This window comes from Capricornis sumatraensis, chromosome 17, assembly GCF_032405125.1.
Source record: "Capricornis sumatraensis isolate serow.1 chromosome 17, serow.2, whole genome shotgun sequence".
Classification (NCBI taxonomy): domain Eukaryota; kingdom Metazoa; phylum Chordata; class Mammalia; order Artiodactyla; family Bovidae; genus Capricornis; species Capricornis sumatraensis.
In genome coordinates this window covers 17115834-17131994 of record NC_091085.1, presented here as the reverse complement: position 1 = coordinate 17131994, position 16161 = coordinate 17115834, and the positions used below count along the sequence as shown (strand labels likewise).

The 16161-nt window shown below is 40.8% G+C and overlaps 1 protein-coding gene across 2 annotated transcripts in view; it reads right to left on the bottom strand.

Annotated features, from left to right (window-relative positions):
- The window catches only part of NR3C2 (nuclear receptor subfamily 3 group C member 2), a 420091-nt gene that overhangs the window by 212203 nt on the left and 191727 nt on the right, over positions 1 to 16161 (bottom strand). For both annotated transcript variants that reach the window (XM_068989925.1, XM_068989926.1), the window contains exon 2: positions 6007 to 6146. In XM_068989925.1, coding sequence (XP_068846026.1) covers positions 6007 to 6146 — 140 coding nt within the window. The remainder of the gene's footprint in view (positions 1 to 6006; positions 6147 to 16161) is intronic.

The following is a 16161-nucleotide window of genomic DNA, read 5'->3' as shown; positions in this document are numbered from 1 at the left end:
TCCCCTCTTCTCTACCCTTAACACTGTTCTATCTCTTGTCATCTCTCGTGAAAATGATTTGAAAGAGCCACTGGAGCTGACCCTGTTTAAATAAGCCTACCTCCCTGCAGCCAGATCTTACATGGGAACCTGCGCTCACCACTCTGCTGCATGGAAACACTGAGAGGGTCTGTTTTTTTCCAGGAATAAATGCAGGTCCCTCCTTAGAGTCCAGGACCTCGGTCCAATCCGCACCTTAGTCTCCTCTCCTATCTCCTTGCATCTCGCACATTCCCAGGGGTAACACGGAATTGCTTCTGGTGCCCTGTGCAGACAGCCTGTCCTTTCTCCCCCTCAGCACTGCCAATCTCAATCCTTCAAGATTCAGTTTGGGGGTCAACTCTTTAAGAAGCTTCACTGACCTTCCAGGTTGGCCTAAATGTCTTGGCTCTGTGTGTTCCCATGGCAACCAACTGAAAGGATATTAAAAAAAAAATCTGGGCAAATATTTGCAATTAACACTAAAGCCTTGGCCTATATGGGAAAATAATCTAGAAAAGAGTGGATATATGTGTAACATCCACTTTGCTGTACACCTGAAACTAACACAACATTGTAAATTGACTCTACTCCAATAAAAATTAAAAACAAACAAACAAAAAACCACTAGAGCCTTGGGCTTAAGTCAGGAGGAAAGAAGTGTCTATAAAAGTCCTAGATATGATCAACCAGGTAGGTATTTACTTAAGTGCTTAAGTAGCTAGAATCGGGTTACCTGGTTCCTAATTTCTGGTAAAAGGAAAAAAAAGACTTAATCTTTAAAGTGTTTCATGAGAAAACTCTAAACAGTCTCTGGTTTGCAACCTCTGACAGCAGTTTCACAGGAGGCTCAATGGCCTCTGGTGTACACTAGATTCCCATATGTGGCACACAGAGAAATATACCACACCATGACCCGAGACATCTAATAAAGTATGTGTTATTTCCTGAATTTTATACTGCCAATTATAAGGCAATAGCTGATTACTATGTAATACCATCCTAATCCTGTGTCAAACTCAATTTAAGTGCTCTATTTTGCAGGATAATCTCACTGTCAATCAATCGTCCAGCCCCCAAGACCTCACATTTGCTCACTCTCTCACTTGCTGGTCCTTTTGCTCAAGAGTACACAGCCTGACAGGCATAACTTGGGTCCATGAAACAGTGAGACACACTTTCCTCTGGACCTGTTCAGTTTACTCGTTCAAGTTTAGAAAAGTGAAGAAAATTAACTCTCAGTCAACCATTACAGGTCCTTAAAAACATTTTCACCCCAAAGGATATTGTTGATGATATGAAAGATTTCTCATCTATATACTGTGAAGTACACAGGACGGGGATGAGGAGTACATGTCCAGAGTTGTGTACCTTAAATACTGCAAATCTGAGGACTCCAGAGATATATCTGCAATTAGGTCTTTCAAAGCCATGTCATTTCAGGAAATAGATTTATAAGTCTCTTAACTTAAAGGGAAAGGTCTGAGTGTTGAAACAGGCATCATATAATTTGACTGGCCATACCAAGATAGGGACTCTTTAGCCTAACAGGTCTGCTTACAAAAATATAAATCCAGCTGACTTCACATAATAATGAGCTCTCTTCTTTTACAACACTGCAACTCTTCAGTGATTTGCGGTGGCTGTGTCTTCCAGACACTACCTGTATACTGAGCATCCAGAAACAAAATTAGGTTATAAAATAGCCTGCTGAATGTAGCCAGCTCTATTAATTGAGGGATCGCAAAGTAAAATACACGTGATGAAACCAATGGCAATTTACAGTTGAAAAGAGACAAAGACAGTAAAAACTCAAGAGTAGAATTAGAAGTTGCAGATCAGATGTCAAAAGGCCTGTGTACACTCTTGGGCCAGGTTTGCTGCTAATCTACTGATTTGCAGGAAGGAGGAGTCATTTAACCTGGAATGCTCTTATGTCATGCAGGTCCATTCATGTGCACATTCAAACATTCTTTTAGCGGCTAACAAATATCTGCAGTGTTGCTAAGTTCCAGAGATAAGGTCCTTTCCTGTCCTAAAGACATCGAACCTGGACGCTAAAATTTCACTTGGTATCTCTCAAAATTTTCTCTACTGTGCAGCCCTCACAGGTGGCACTGATCCAGTCAGCTCTGAAGGTTCATTACGGAGTGAATGTTGGTAGTTCAGTCCATGTTGGAAAATGTGGAAAAATCCCTCGAGGGAAATTTGAAAGACCCTCCATTCCCCCACACTTGACCCTTGGCCTCTACATTCTTTGAGAACTGCTAGTCTGGAAAGATCTTACAATTGCAAAGCCCAGTTCTATGGGCAAAATAAAGTACTATAGGAAAAATGAAGCTGCGATGATAAAAAAATGCAGACCTAACCGTGCAACGTTACTGAATCATTTACGTGGTCCCTGTGTACAGACATGGCCGAAGAACTTCAGCATTTTGTTTTTAAAGAAGAGTCAAGATCTAATAGTTTGATGATTTATAAAATCTGCAAAAAGATCTTGTTTTCATGCAATTTTTCAAAGCATTAAGTAGGGCAATGTTACCTTTTCCTTGTGTATATAAAGAAACTGAGGCCCAGGTAAGCTACATAATTTGCAATAATCTCACATCTAGTGAGTGGCAAATCCGCAAATTAAATCAAGTCTTTTGACCCTAAAGCCAGCTCCACTTTCCACCACTAGGGAGAACCCTGTTTAAAATATATGTGTCGGGGTGGGTAATCATGAGTGTGTGTGTGTATGTGTGCACTCACGCTCATTCTTTCTCTTTTGTTGGAAAGGAAAGGTCCTAACAAACATTCAAGGCAAATAAGCAATTCAAATTAAAAAATAAAATGATACATTTCCATTGAAAGGTAAAGTAATATGACTCTGAAGTGACATTATTGGCCCAAAAAAAAGGTATTCCAGATGAGGCTTCTAAGGGTTTTTATATTAAATGTTTACGAATTTAAAAAAAACACCACATCTATATATCCCACTAGACAGAACACAGAGAACATAATTTACACTTAAATGGTGTGCAGTTCTCCTAGGTAGTCACCACTATACTATCAGACCAAGCTACTGAGAGGCATGTTCTAGCACATAAAGTCTTAATTAAGCCAACAAGCTCAAAACTCACACTGTTGGGTTTTCCCCCGTTCTCTCTCAAGTGGCCCCGGTATTGGCAGTTCCTTTCGACTTTTAACAGACTCCCCTTCTCTCAGCTCCCTCTACGCTCAAGTGCTTAGAACCCTGTTTTTATATTCTAAGGAGGAGCTATTCTAAGGAGGAGCTTAAGGTTAAAACCAGAAAAAAACTAGTAAATATTCAAATATAAAAGCACATATACACACTTGCAAATGTGTGTGTGTACACACACTGGGACAGTTTCTCAGTGATTACACCACTGCCACCACGGTCACCAAGCAGGCATAAAGCACGACACACAGAGTAGGGTTTTCACAAACTTGAGAATTATGAAAAGTGGAAACAACAGATTATGAGATTTAGTTATGAGGCCTTTGGCTGGATCTAGCTTTGGAGTTATAAGTCTCTAACATGGGTTTAAGTTTGATCTTATGATTCTGAACAGGTTAGTTGACTGGGTCTGATCCCAAATGTCTTCATCTGTAAAAAGACGAATAAAAATAACACTCATATACCATAGCTTTATGAAATTAATGCCCTGAGTTAGATATAATATTTTTAAAATAATTTCTTATTAAACCAAAAAACTCCGATTCAAAGATGGTCCTGTTTCTTTCACATGCACCCACGATAAGAGTAAGCAAATACAAATTACAAAGCAAAAACAAGTCATTACTCTCATGAAGTTTATGTTTAAAATATATAGCCTTGTTTCACACAAGTGAGTGATAAATTCTAATTCCCCAGTAAAGAGTAAATATGTTATATTAATAAAAGTTTTGAAAGGCATGCATCTAAGTTCATTATCCATTATTACTGATCGGCATTCCAGTGAAACAAAAGCGTATCCACATTTAGGCTTTTCCACATTTATATGTCCCTCAGTTACAAAAACAATTCTTTCCTTAGCTACTTCTAGAGAAACTACTTAAAGCAACAATAACTAAGCAAAAACACCTAGAAAACCTTTTTGCAGCGAAGGGTAGGCTTTGTAAATAGCCAAAACATGGGCTCTGATATGAAAGCTGACCTGTAGGTAGGGTAATACAGGACACTCTCTCTCAATGTCCTTCTCTCATTGCCTTATTTTTACTTATCACCTTTGTTCACCCATTAGTGAGCCTAGGGGGGGAACCCTTATATTGGAAGGTATATAGTGACATTAGAAAGATGTCAGAGTCAAACCTTATTTATTTTTCTACCACTGAGTCAATCACAGAGTTAAGAAAGAAGAGGGTGGCAGAAAGACAGTCTTAAAAAATTATACTGATTTCAGTTTTATACATACTTCTTTCCGCTGTTTTCTAGAAATCAGCCTCCTTGTAACAGACCCCACCTCTTTCTCCAGGAAACGCTCATCCCCACGGTTGGTCTAAGTGGTTCAGGTTGGCCAGAACCAGCCTATCAGATCGCTGCCCTCCCCTGCCATGGTGACTGGTTTGGAGGGGGTTGTGCGAGTCAAGTCAGACTATGGAGATTCATTTGGGGGTTTTTATAATAACTTCTGGGAACTTCAAACCTCTATCTAAAGGAGGTCTGGTGGCTGTCTTATCACCATGAGAGAAAATACATGAAAACAGAGCCAGGGCAAAGTCCAGCAATGGAGAGAATGAGACTGCGTGTGAAGGACCCGGATTAAGACCATGGCTGGCCCAAAGCCACACCCGTAAGAGTGCTTTCCACTTATGTGAGCCAATGAATTTCCATTTGTTCTTAACCCAGTTTCTGTGGAATTTTCTGTCACCTGTAACAAAAGCACATCTCCTGAGAAATAGATACAGAACTCCTATTATCAAATCAATGCTGGGATTGGGGACTATCAAATAATTAATTGTGTAAATAACATGAATCATGTGCTATCAATTAAATAATGCGGAATCAGTCTCAGAAGCACAGAAATAACTACTCAGTCAGCTTTTTTCATCTGAGAACTAAGGACATTTCCTGTGGTCATCAGCAAAATAAAGATGAAACATTCAAATCATTTATGCTTAAAAGTCTCTAAAGCACCAATTCATCTCTCAGAAAAATATTCTGAGAAATACACCTGCAGACATCTTAAGGCGGAACTCTTTAGCGAGAATAAGTGTGGATAACACAATACTTCTCCTGATAGCAAAAAAAAGTCTACACTTTGACCAGTCTTAGTACTCATCATTAACTAAACCATCTGGCCTAAATATGATGTTAATTAATTGCTTGGAAGTGAGGCTGGAGTAAGGCAGAAACAAACCAAAAGACCATTTCTTTTTAGGAAGTATGATTACTTGGACAGAAGCAAAAGGTATCCTACGTATACTTGACTCTCAGGATAATTTTTCATTTAATATAGTGGTTTGAAAACTTTCAGTAAGAACAAAGCTAGGACTAAAATGGAGACATGGAATCTCAAACAGCTATTAAATGACATGATTCTGTAAGGAATACAACTTAAATTACACACATGATCCTGATAAGTTTTAACTTGCCACAAACACGTATATTTATATAGAAACACAGACAAGGCAGACATACTGTTTAAAAAACGCCCTCTCAGGTCATGCAAATTAAATCATGGCGACATACAATTATTTTTCTAAGTCTCAGTGAAAAACAAACTGAGATTAAATCAACAACCAAACAACCAGTGTTTCTGACTGGTTGTTTCCAATTCACAATTTCAAATTTTGGCCATTAAATATTGTTCAGTGAAAAATCTCCAAGTGATTTTTAGGCAAGGTGTTATTATTATTTTTCACTGACAGATTATATCTAAAAACATTTTGATTATTTCTCAATAATGCTATAGAGTTAACTGTGCAAGTAAACTATACACTAGGAAAAAAATGTGTAAAAGGAACACCCACATGAACATTTACCTTCCACTGCTCTTTTGAAGAACACTTTGCAGCTGCCACAGGTTACTACCCCATAATGACATCCTGATGCCTCATCCCCACACACCAAACATATTTTGGAAGGTCTTGAGGATCCAGTAGAAACACTTCGTAAAGTAGAGCTGGGGAAAGAAATCAAGATTTAAGTAACTACACTGCAGTGGCACATTTGACATGCTGTACAGCTCAACTCAATATCTGTCATTCATCTTGGTTTCATCAATAAGTTCAATAAGGTCCCATACCAATAGGAAATGAAGCCAAAACCGTCCTAAGAGGAGTAAGGTATCAAGAATCCCCTATAGCAAAGCCTCTTCTCAGTACTAGGAAACCATAAACAATCTCATGTAAACTTTTTCTTCCTTCTCCTAATTTTGAGACTGCGTACCAAAAATATCATTTGCATTCTAGGTGAACAGGGAGGAGAGAAATCTTGAACCAAGTCATCATGAAAGTATTTTTGGCGTCGAAGGACTATTGCAATACTTCTCAACTCTCTTCACTTGGACTCAGATTGTATCTCAATTATGCCAGGTGAGAAACTCTCCCCTCTCCAAAACATTGCACAAGTTAAAATTAATTCTTGTCTCTATTGCCAGCAATTTCACGCTCTAAGCTCCTGCATTTTTTCCATGTTAACTTACCTAGGCATGTTCAATTCAGTTCATTGTGTTTACTGATTTAAAGAGACATGTATGTGTGCTAAGTCACTTCAGCTGTGCCTAATTCTTTACGACCCTATGGACTGTACAGCCGCGCCCCTCCACCCCCCCACCCCCCCCCACTCCCCGGCCCCAGATTCCTCCATCCATGGGATTCTCCAGGCAAGAATACTGGAGTGGTTGCCATGTGCTCCTCCAGAGGATCTTCCTGACCCAGGGATCGAACCCACATCTCTTACGTCTCCTGCGTTGGCAGGCGGGTTCTTTACCACTAGCGCCACCTGGGAAGGGACACAGTCAACACTAAAAACAAGCCACATATGTAACTATCTAAGGTGACTTTCATGGTTACAAACTGAAGGATTCCGTTTTGAGGGATATATTTAACCCCTGAAGCAACAGTATACATGGAATACTTTTTAAGGAGACTCTTCTCAAGATATATTACATATTCCTGTACTGGTTTATGGCACAATCTGAACAAAACAATTTTAAATTCTAATAAGGTCTCATGGCTCAGTGGCAGACGTGGCCCAGGCAGGTAATTTTTTCTTTCCTGGTCTACATGCATTTATTGAATATCTACCCACAGGTCCTGCGAAAGGTCCTGAGGAAATAAATGAACTGCCCAGCTCTTGTCATCAAAGCTGGTGAAGGTGTGAAGTATTATGGTATATGCTTAGGTGTGGGGTAATATGGCGGCACAGCTTTCCATACCAGTAAGGGTGGGAATACACCAGTCAGAAGGCTTCCCCAAAGCCTTCTGAGTTTTGAAGGATGATTAGACCTTAGCCAGACAAAGAAGGGGCAGAGGAGGCAGAATGTGCAATATGAGCTGGAAGGCAAGAGAAATTTGAGCTGGATGTGCTGAGGAAATGTTGGGTAGATTTGTTGTATGTCACTACCATCACCTTGCTATCCAAGCTTTTGTATCTATGTTAAACAGCAGGCACATGAAAAAAAGACTCAAAGAAAACACATCAAAAGGCTAAAATGGTTAAGTTACCATGATAATTTCTCTATTTTTTGAATTAGCTAAAATGTGGTACTATTGCCTTGATGATTCTTTTAAAAATGATTTTATGTGTTTTAACTACATTCTCATCAAAAACAGATGAAGGAGCAAACTGCCACTGCTCAGGCACTGCAGCGTGACGGACTTTTTAGAAAATGACTTCTTAAATCAAGGGCTGAAATGATGTTCTCCAAAGTTGTTTCTCCTTCTGAGAAAAGTGCTCTTTATTATTTTTATTAGTGTCCTTTGACTTCTTTATGACATTCAAAACATTCCATTTCAGCACCAATAAATTCTTTGGCATATTAGCCAGTAAAGCTCAATCCATACTCTGTCTGACTTTCCTATGCTGCACAGGGAAGTACCAGGAAGCCATAAACAATTAGAATATAGCTTAAAAGTCATTACTAGCATGTAAGTGCTTTTCCACAACTGCAAGCATACATGGGATTTGCACTGAACATTTTCGTGAACTTTGGTCTGGGTCCTCAAACTTAAAAGCCTCTTAACTTTAGTCTTTGGAACTATCCTCTTCTCTCCAAACACATTTTCTTGGCAACTGCTATGGACTGAACTGTGTTCCCTGCCCACCCCAAATCTGTAAGTTGAAGTCCTGGCCCCTAGGGCATCAGAGGGCAATCTTTTTTTTAAAAATTGAAGTAAAGTCGATTTACAATATTGTGTTAACTTTTGCTGAACACCAAAGAGACTCAGTGATACACGTATATATATTCTTTTCCACTACGGTTTATCTCAGGATATTGAATACCATTCCCTGTGATATTCAGAAGGACCTTGTTGTTTTTCCATTCTACACGTGATATTGACATCTGCTAACCCCACATTAACAGTTCATCCTTTCCCTGCTGCTGCTAAGTCGCTTCAGTCGTGTCCGACTCTGTGCGACCCCATAGACGGCAGCCCACCAGGCTCCCCTGCCCCTGGGATTCTCCAGGCAAGAACACTGGAGTGGGTTGCCATTTCCTTCTCCAGTGCATGAGAGTGAAAAGTGAAAGGGAAGTCGCTCAGCTGTGCCCGACTCTTAGCGACTCCATGGACTGCAGCCCACCAGGCTCCTCCGTCCATGGGATTTTCCAGGCAAGAGTACTGGAGTGGGGTGCCGTTGCCTTCTCCTCATCCTTTCCCTAGCCTCCTCAAAACCACAAGTCTATCCTCCATGTTTGTGAACTGGTTTCTGTTTCGTAGATGGGTTCATTTTTTGTCATGCTTTAGGTTACACATATAAGTGGTATCATGTGGTATTTGTCTTTCTCTTTCTGACTTACTTCACTGAGGATGATAATCCCTACTTGCATCCATGTTACCACAAAAGCATTAGTTTGTTCTTTTTTATGGCTGAGTAGTATACCACTGCATATATGTACCACAACTTCTTTATCCATTCATCTCTCAATTGGCATTCAAGTTGCTGCTTCCATGTCTTGGCTTTCATAAGTAGTGATGCTATGAACATGAGGGCACAAAACACCTTCTGAATTACAGTTTTGTCTGGATTTATGCCCAGGAGTGGGATTGCTAGATTGCATGGTAATCTCATTTTTAGTTTTTCACCTAAAACTAAATCTTATTTGGATTTAGTGGAATCTTATTTGGGAATACGGCCACAGCAGACATAGTTGGTTGAGATGGGGTCCTTCTGGAGAAGGTGGGCCCCTAATCCAGTTTGACTGATGTTCTTATTAGAAAGAGGACATTGGGGCACAGACACACACAGACAGAATGCTATGTGAAGATGAAGGCAGTGATACTCTTACAAGCCAAGGAAGGCCAACAAACCACCAGAAGCTAGGAGAGAGGGATGAAACAGATTCTCCCCTACAGCCTTCAGAAGGAACCAACTCAGCCGACACGTTAAGCATGGCCAAGCCTACAGAACCATGGAAGGCCACATTTCTCTTATTTCAGCTACCCGATGGGGGTGCTTTATTACGCAGCCCTAGCAGACCAATACAGCAACTTGGACCCAACCCTGACTCTTTACCTCCGTTTTCTTTCTCAATCTGTTATTTCTCTTTACCCTCAGAAAGCATACATATTTGGATCACTTCCCACAGTTCCTCTGGGACCACTCTAGTCCATGCCACCAACACCTCTTCCTGGGATGTGCAGAAGCCTGCTCACTGATCTTCCTGTCTGTCCTTGTCCCCCTCCTTCTCCTATAGCCGGAATGATTCTTATTTATTTCTTTGCTCATCCAAGGGCTTTCCCTTACACTCGGAGGAAAAGTCAGGGCCAACCTATGACCACAGGGCCCCAGTATGGTTCCTATAACTTTACTAACCTTTCTCACATGCCTGCTGTCCTTCAGGAACACTGGTCTCCTTGCCAGACTTCAAACACACCGGGCATGTACCCACCTCAGGGCCTTTGCACGTGTTGTCCTCTGTTCACCTAGATATGAATGTTCCCTGCTTCTTCAGGGTTTCATCCAAATGTTATTTCCTCAATCAGTCCTTCCCTGACCTCTCTACTGAAATCACTTGTTCTTCTGGACCCCCTTCCTCTTTGGCTTTACTTTCTCCCTAGCACACGTCACCACTGAACATGTTGTCTATTTCCCTTCTTTGGTCTGTTTATTTTCCTCTTTATTTTGCTTCATTCACACAAGAAGGTAAATTCAACAGGGGCCTGGATCTGTGTCTGTGGTTCTCTGCCACTGTGTCCCCAGGGCGTGGCACAGTCCCTGGTACGTATAAGGCTCCTGCTTAACACTTGGGATAAATGAGTAGTCTAAGATGACTGGCCTTTTCACAACCATCATCAATTTTGAACTCCTACTGCACTCCTTACATACAAGAATGTGCTTGGTTCTTAACTCTCTCGAGAAAAGTATGTAGTGGAACTGAATTAAGATAAAATCAAAGAGAAGCATCAAAAAGATGCATTATGAATCCTAATTAAAACAATAATTTGGCCAATGGCAGAATTAAAGCAAACCTGGGTTATTTTCCCTTCTTGTCTGCTGACATCTCTCAATTACAAGAGGGCCTCCACATGCCTCTCGGTGGTGCTCTGCTTCTTTGGTGTCTGTAATAGTCTACTGAGCTCACTCTCTATTTCTGAGGCTCTTTTCTCACTGTCTTGATCACCAGTGTAGATTTTCTTCAGTGTTCTACCTTTGAAGGTGAAGGTGAAGTCGCTCAGTCGTGTCCGACTCTTTGCAACCCCACAGATTGTAGCCTACCAGGTTCCAGCATCCATGAGATTTTCCAGGCAAGAATACTGGAGTGGGTTGCCATTTCCTTCTCCAGAGGATCTTCCCAACCCAGGGATCGAACCCGGGTCTCCCACATTGTAGGCAGACGCTCTACCGTCTGAGCCATTCTTCTCATTTCTACAGTTTATCTCAATGATCTCATCTACTTATCCCAGCTCAGACAGCTCTCCTAATGAATCATTCCTGAATTTTTACATTCAACTCCAACTTCTCCCCGATGTGCCAATTTTATGTGTCCACTTCCTTTACAAAACTGCCCTGCCTCTCTCTTCTGGCTTCGAGAAGGATACTGCCATCTGCTAGGCACCCAGGCTGAAACATCCACTATCACATCTACTCAGTTACCAAGCCCTGCTGGTCCAGCCTTGACCCACTTCCATCACTTCCCCGCACCCTGTTGGGAAGCCCGCTTCAGACCCTCATCTCTTCCTCAGGGTTCTCCCTCAGCCCCAGCCTCCCTTCCAGTTCATTCTGCGGTGGCTGACAAATGACACTTCCTGTGACAGAGCTCTGATTCTTTCCAGGTTAGAAATATTCCATCATGCCTGTGCCCAATACCACCATACACGATAATGCTTGTGTGACTCTGCCTTCTCCTACAGGCCCTCTCATGCTTGTGCTCACCACACTGCAATCTCCCCATCCATGGGCTTGGGCACCACCATCTGTATACCCACCCCCAGTCCAACTCCTGGAAAACCCGACCATCCTTCAAGGGTCCCTGATGTTCTCCCGGCACGACACACCCCTCTCTGTTCTCATGATTTGCTTTTGCATTTTGCTAATCCCCCTGCCTCAGCGGTCATCACTTCTGCCCTGACACTCTTGATTGGAGCACTCATCTTAAACCCTCGAGGGCAAAGACCTTGTCCTCTGCCTCTCTGTGCTCTATGCTGCCACTAGTGTCATGCTGAGACTGCTTATTGAATGAATGAAATCACACCCTTAATCTCATCACAGTAGAACATAAATTTCCAAAAGGAGATTTTTACAGCAGGTAAATTAATGAGGCCAAGGTTATAGGTTCAATTCCCCTATGGTTCATTTAGCTTTGCACAGAGCAGGGAAAAAGGCATCCAGGGAGACAGACTATCCTCGAAAGCTCAGCAAGCCATCCCACAACCAAGTGCATTATTAACACATAAGACAGGCCATAATGGGTGGACGGGTCAGGAAAACTCCTGTCTCCACTAACATCCTATCATGTGATATCTCTGAAACTGAAAGATGGTACATGGTTGGGAGGGTATCCATCCAGTTTTAAGAAATGCATTACCACATTTTGTAAGTGGGGACAGGGAGGAGAGGAAGTTTTTATCAGAACACAAAGCTCACTGAGTGACTCTGAATGTCAGAATTTCTTTATAGTATGCACAAGACATTAACATCTTATTACAGCTAAACATCTTCATTGGATGTGAGCCCCAAACATACAGGGGTAGAGGCAGGAACAGGGACTTAGCAAGAAAGCCTCCTGTTCTCGGTTCAGCTTAGCCACTAACAGCTAAAACCTTAACAAAGCCGCCTTTCCTCTTCGGGCTATACTTCTCACCATAAAAAAGGTTGAATAGGTGATCTCTAAGATCTTTTTTAAGATATGCTTTTAAGATAAAGATGAGCACAAAAGATAAATGGAACAGCCTGTCATAATAAAGTTGTATCCAAAAAATGGACTTCAGGTTCAAATTATAGACAGTGTCCTATACACAGCCATTCTTTGCTCTGGTTCAGCAGAAAAACGTCTACATGTAAAAACTTACTCTTTCTAGAATAGCTAATCCTATGGCACTTAAAATCTTACTTGCAGCCATATGAGTGCTATGCTGGTTTTGCTTGAAATTTCTGCATACATGTACATACTCAAATGGTACTCCACCTGCTAAAAACCATTTTAATATTAAAGAGTTGGGAAAATTTTCCCAACCCGGTCATTTTTGGTCTTGGTAATCAAAGAAATATTGTTCTCAGAAAGAATTTTATAATCAGACAAAGGTAGTTCATAGGACTTAACACATACGTTAAAGTATCATTAAAGCAGAAATGAGTGAGCGTTGTATTTCCACTTGTAAAGACAAGTGTCTCTCTTTGGGAAATATAAGTAAGATGCAAGTATTTTCAGCACCAAAGAGAACAGTTCTAATGATTCAGTGAAGAGCTGAAGAGGTTAATCAAACGTTTATGCTGATTTTTGTGATAACTGGAAGGGGCTATACTAACCCATCATTAAAAACACTTACTGGTCTAGCTTTCTTCCCCAAACGGCTGGATGTTTAGGGAGAAGCAATAAGAAGCTGTGCAAGAAAAAGGAACTTTTACTGATCAAAATATAACTGGAGGATCTGGTTGTGAATGCTAATGCACCACGTTCTGCTTTCCCAGGAACCACTGTGTTGTTTCCCCATCTTCAGAACAATTACCGAACAATACTGCAGTGATTGGCCCACTATTCAGTGACCAGAATTCTTCATACAACAAGAACACTCTGTCTCATTTCTGAAGCCCACTCAGTAAGAATTAAGCAAACCTGTCTTTTGTACTTTCATTTAATCAGATAGATGCTTTTACCAACATCCCTAGCTGCTGAAAAGTTTCTTTCCATGTGCAATCAGTTCAAGCATTCATTCAGCAACCTAGAAAGAAGTGAGAATTCGGAGGCATATGCAAATAATACTTCAGGAAACATCCTTCTATTGCTGGTGTCTAAACTGTTCATTAATTGAGCTATTTATTGAAAGCCTGACATGCTCCTCCTTTTTTAGGCACTCGGATGAATGAGAAAATTCCTATTCTCATGGAGTTTTAACCACAGTAGGAGAAAAAGGCAATACAGAAATAAGGAAATAAATTCAGATAGTGGTAAGTGCTTTGAAGAAAATGACAGAGGTCAAGATTGGATGGGGCACTGGAGGGTTAGGATTCTTTAGAAAGGTAGCCTGCGAAGGCTGCTTTGGGGAGACTGAAAGGACACAGGAGCCGACTGTGCAAAGGTGACAAAGAAGGGAAGAGAAAGTGTAAAGTCCCGGAGGGAGGAATGAGCATGACATGGTCCAGAGATGGAAATGTGGCTGCAAGGAGGCAGGGAGACGGAAGGAGGCAGGAGTGGGCCCAGGACAGAGAGGGACCACACGGGTCTCCAGGGCTGTGACGATGACTCAGGGTGCTATCTTCAGCACCGTCACGAGGGACGTGAATATTGAGATGTTTTAAGCAGAAGGGTAACATGATCTGAGTGACATTTAAAAATCAGACTTTGGCTGCTGCCTGGAGAATGGACTACAAGAGTGCGTGATGTTGGAAGCGGGGAGACCAGCTACAACAACTCCGGCAATTACCCAGGCAGGAGATGCTAACAGCTTGGATTCAGCTTAAAGGAGTGAAGACAGTGAGAAATGGCCTTTTCATTCTTAAAGTAGATGGTACTGACCAGACTTGCAGAAAAATTATATGCTGGTGCTACTTATATTTACATGGTGGAGTGAAGAGCAGTTTTGGTGGTTCAGGGGAGTTTGTTTTGGACCTGACCGTGGTAAAACAGCATCAGTATGTTCTGTTCCTATTTTTGTAAATAATACAATAGCAATAATATCAAATGATAATCTACCCATAGAAAAAACTGGGAGCAAGCATAGCTGGTTACTTAACCATTCTGGGCCAGTTCTGTCATTTGATAAGCAGTGATAACAAGTTGTACCTTATAAGGTTCTTATAGATTAAATGACTCAAAACAAACATATATATATATATGTGTGTGTGTGTGTGTGTGTGTATACATATTTTTTTAGGAATCCAATTTTTATTGTAAAAAAATACAAAGTATTTTTGTCAAAGTATTTCCTTTTCCATCACGGTTTTTATTACATGATAATGAATATAGTTCTTTGTGCTATACATTAGGACCTTGTTTAGTTTGCACATACTAGTTTGTATCTGCTAATCACAAACTTCTAATTTATCCTTCCCTCACCCCCTTTTCCCCTGGCAATCATACATTTGTTTTATAGGTCTGTGAGTCTATTTCTGTTTCATAAATCAGTTCATCTGTGCCATATTTTAGATTCCACATATACATGCTATCATATGGTATTTGTTTTTCTCTGATTCACTTCACTTCATATGATAATCTCTAGCTCTATCTATCTATGTTGCTGCAAATGGCATTATTTCATTCTTTTCTATGGCTAAATTAATCAGTATACTCAAGAACACTTACAACATTGTCACACATTTAGTGGTATTTAAATTCTGGCCAGTATGAATCGGTATTACAGAGACATTATTACTTTGCCAATAAAGGTCCATCTAGTCAAAGCAATGGTTTTTCCAGTAGTCATGCATGGATGTGAGAGTTGGACTATAAAGAAAGCTGAGCGGCAAAGAATTGATACTTTTGAACTGTGGTGTTGGAAAAGACTCTTGAGAGTCCCTTGGACTGAAAGGAGATCCAACCAGTCCATTCTAAAGGAGATCAGTCCTGGGTGTTCACTGAAGGACTGATGTTGAAGCTGAAACTCCAATACTTTGGCCACCTGATGTGAAGAGCTGACTCTTTTGAAAAGACCCTGATGCTGGGAAAGATTGAGGGCAGGAGGAGAAGGGGACGACAGAGGATGAGATGGTTGGATGGCATCGCCGACTCAGTGGAATGAATTTGAGTAATCTCCGGGAGTTAGTGATGGACAGGGAGGCCTGGCATACTGCAGGCCACGGGGTCACAACAGTCGGACACGACTGAGTGACTGAACTAAACTGATTATTGACTGGCACAGTAACAGAACTGCAGACAGTTCTACTCTTCTATATCGTATTTTTCTGTACTGTGTAAATTTATACAAGCATGCATAACATTGGTTAGCAGCAGGAAAAAAAGGTTTTTAAAAATACAGCATAGGAGAATGGTACAACAATAACCATATTGATTATTTACTGTATAGGCAGTGTCCTGTGTGAATACAGACTCAAGCATCCGTTTAAAAAATTCTGGTTCCTCTCTTCCTGTACATGTAACTGGGAACAGCCCCATAAGGTCGTTAGGATAAACAATTATTGAGATTCAAACATATACTTTTTTACATAAAGAAAAATAAATTTAAGAATCTGGAGAACACTCAGTATACAAAAAATACATTTCAAAAACAAATCAACTCTTAATAACTAGTTTACTAAAATCCTTATTTTCATCTACACACAAATCAGGCAAAAAACCCACTTTTTTGCTATTTCCT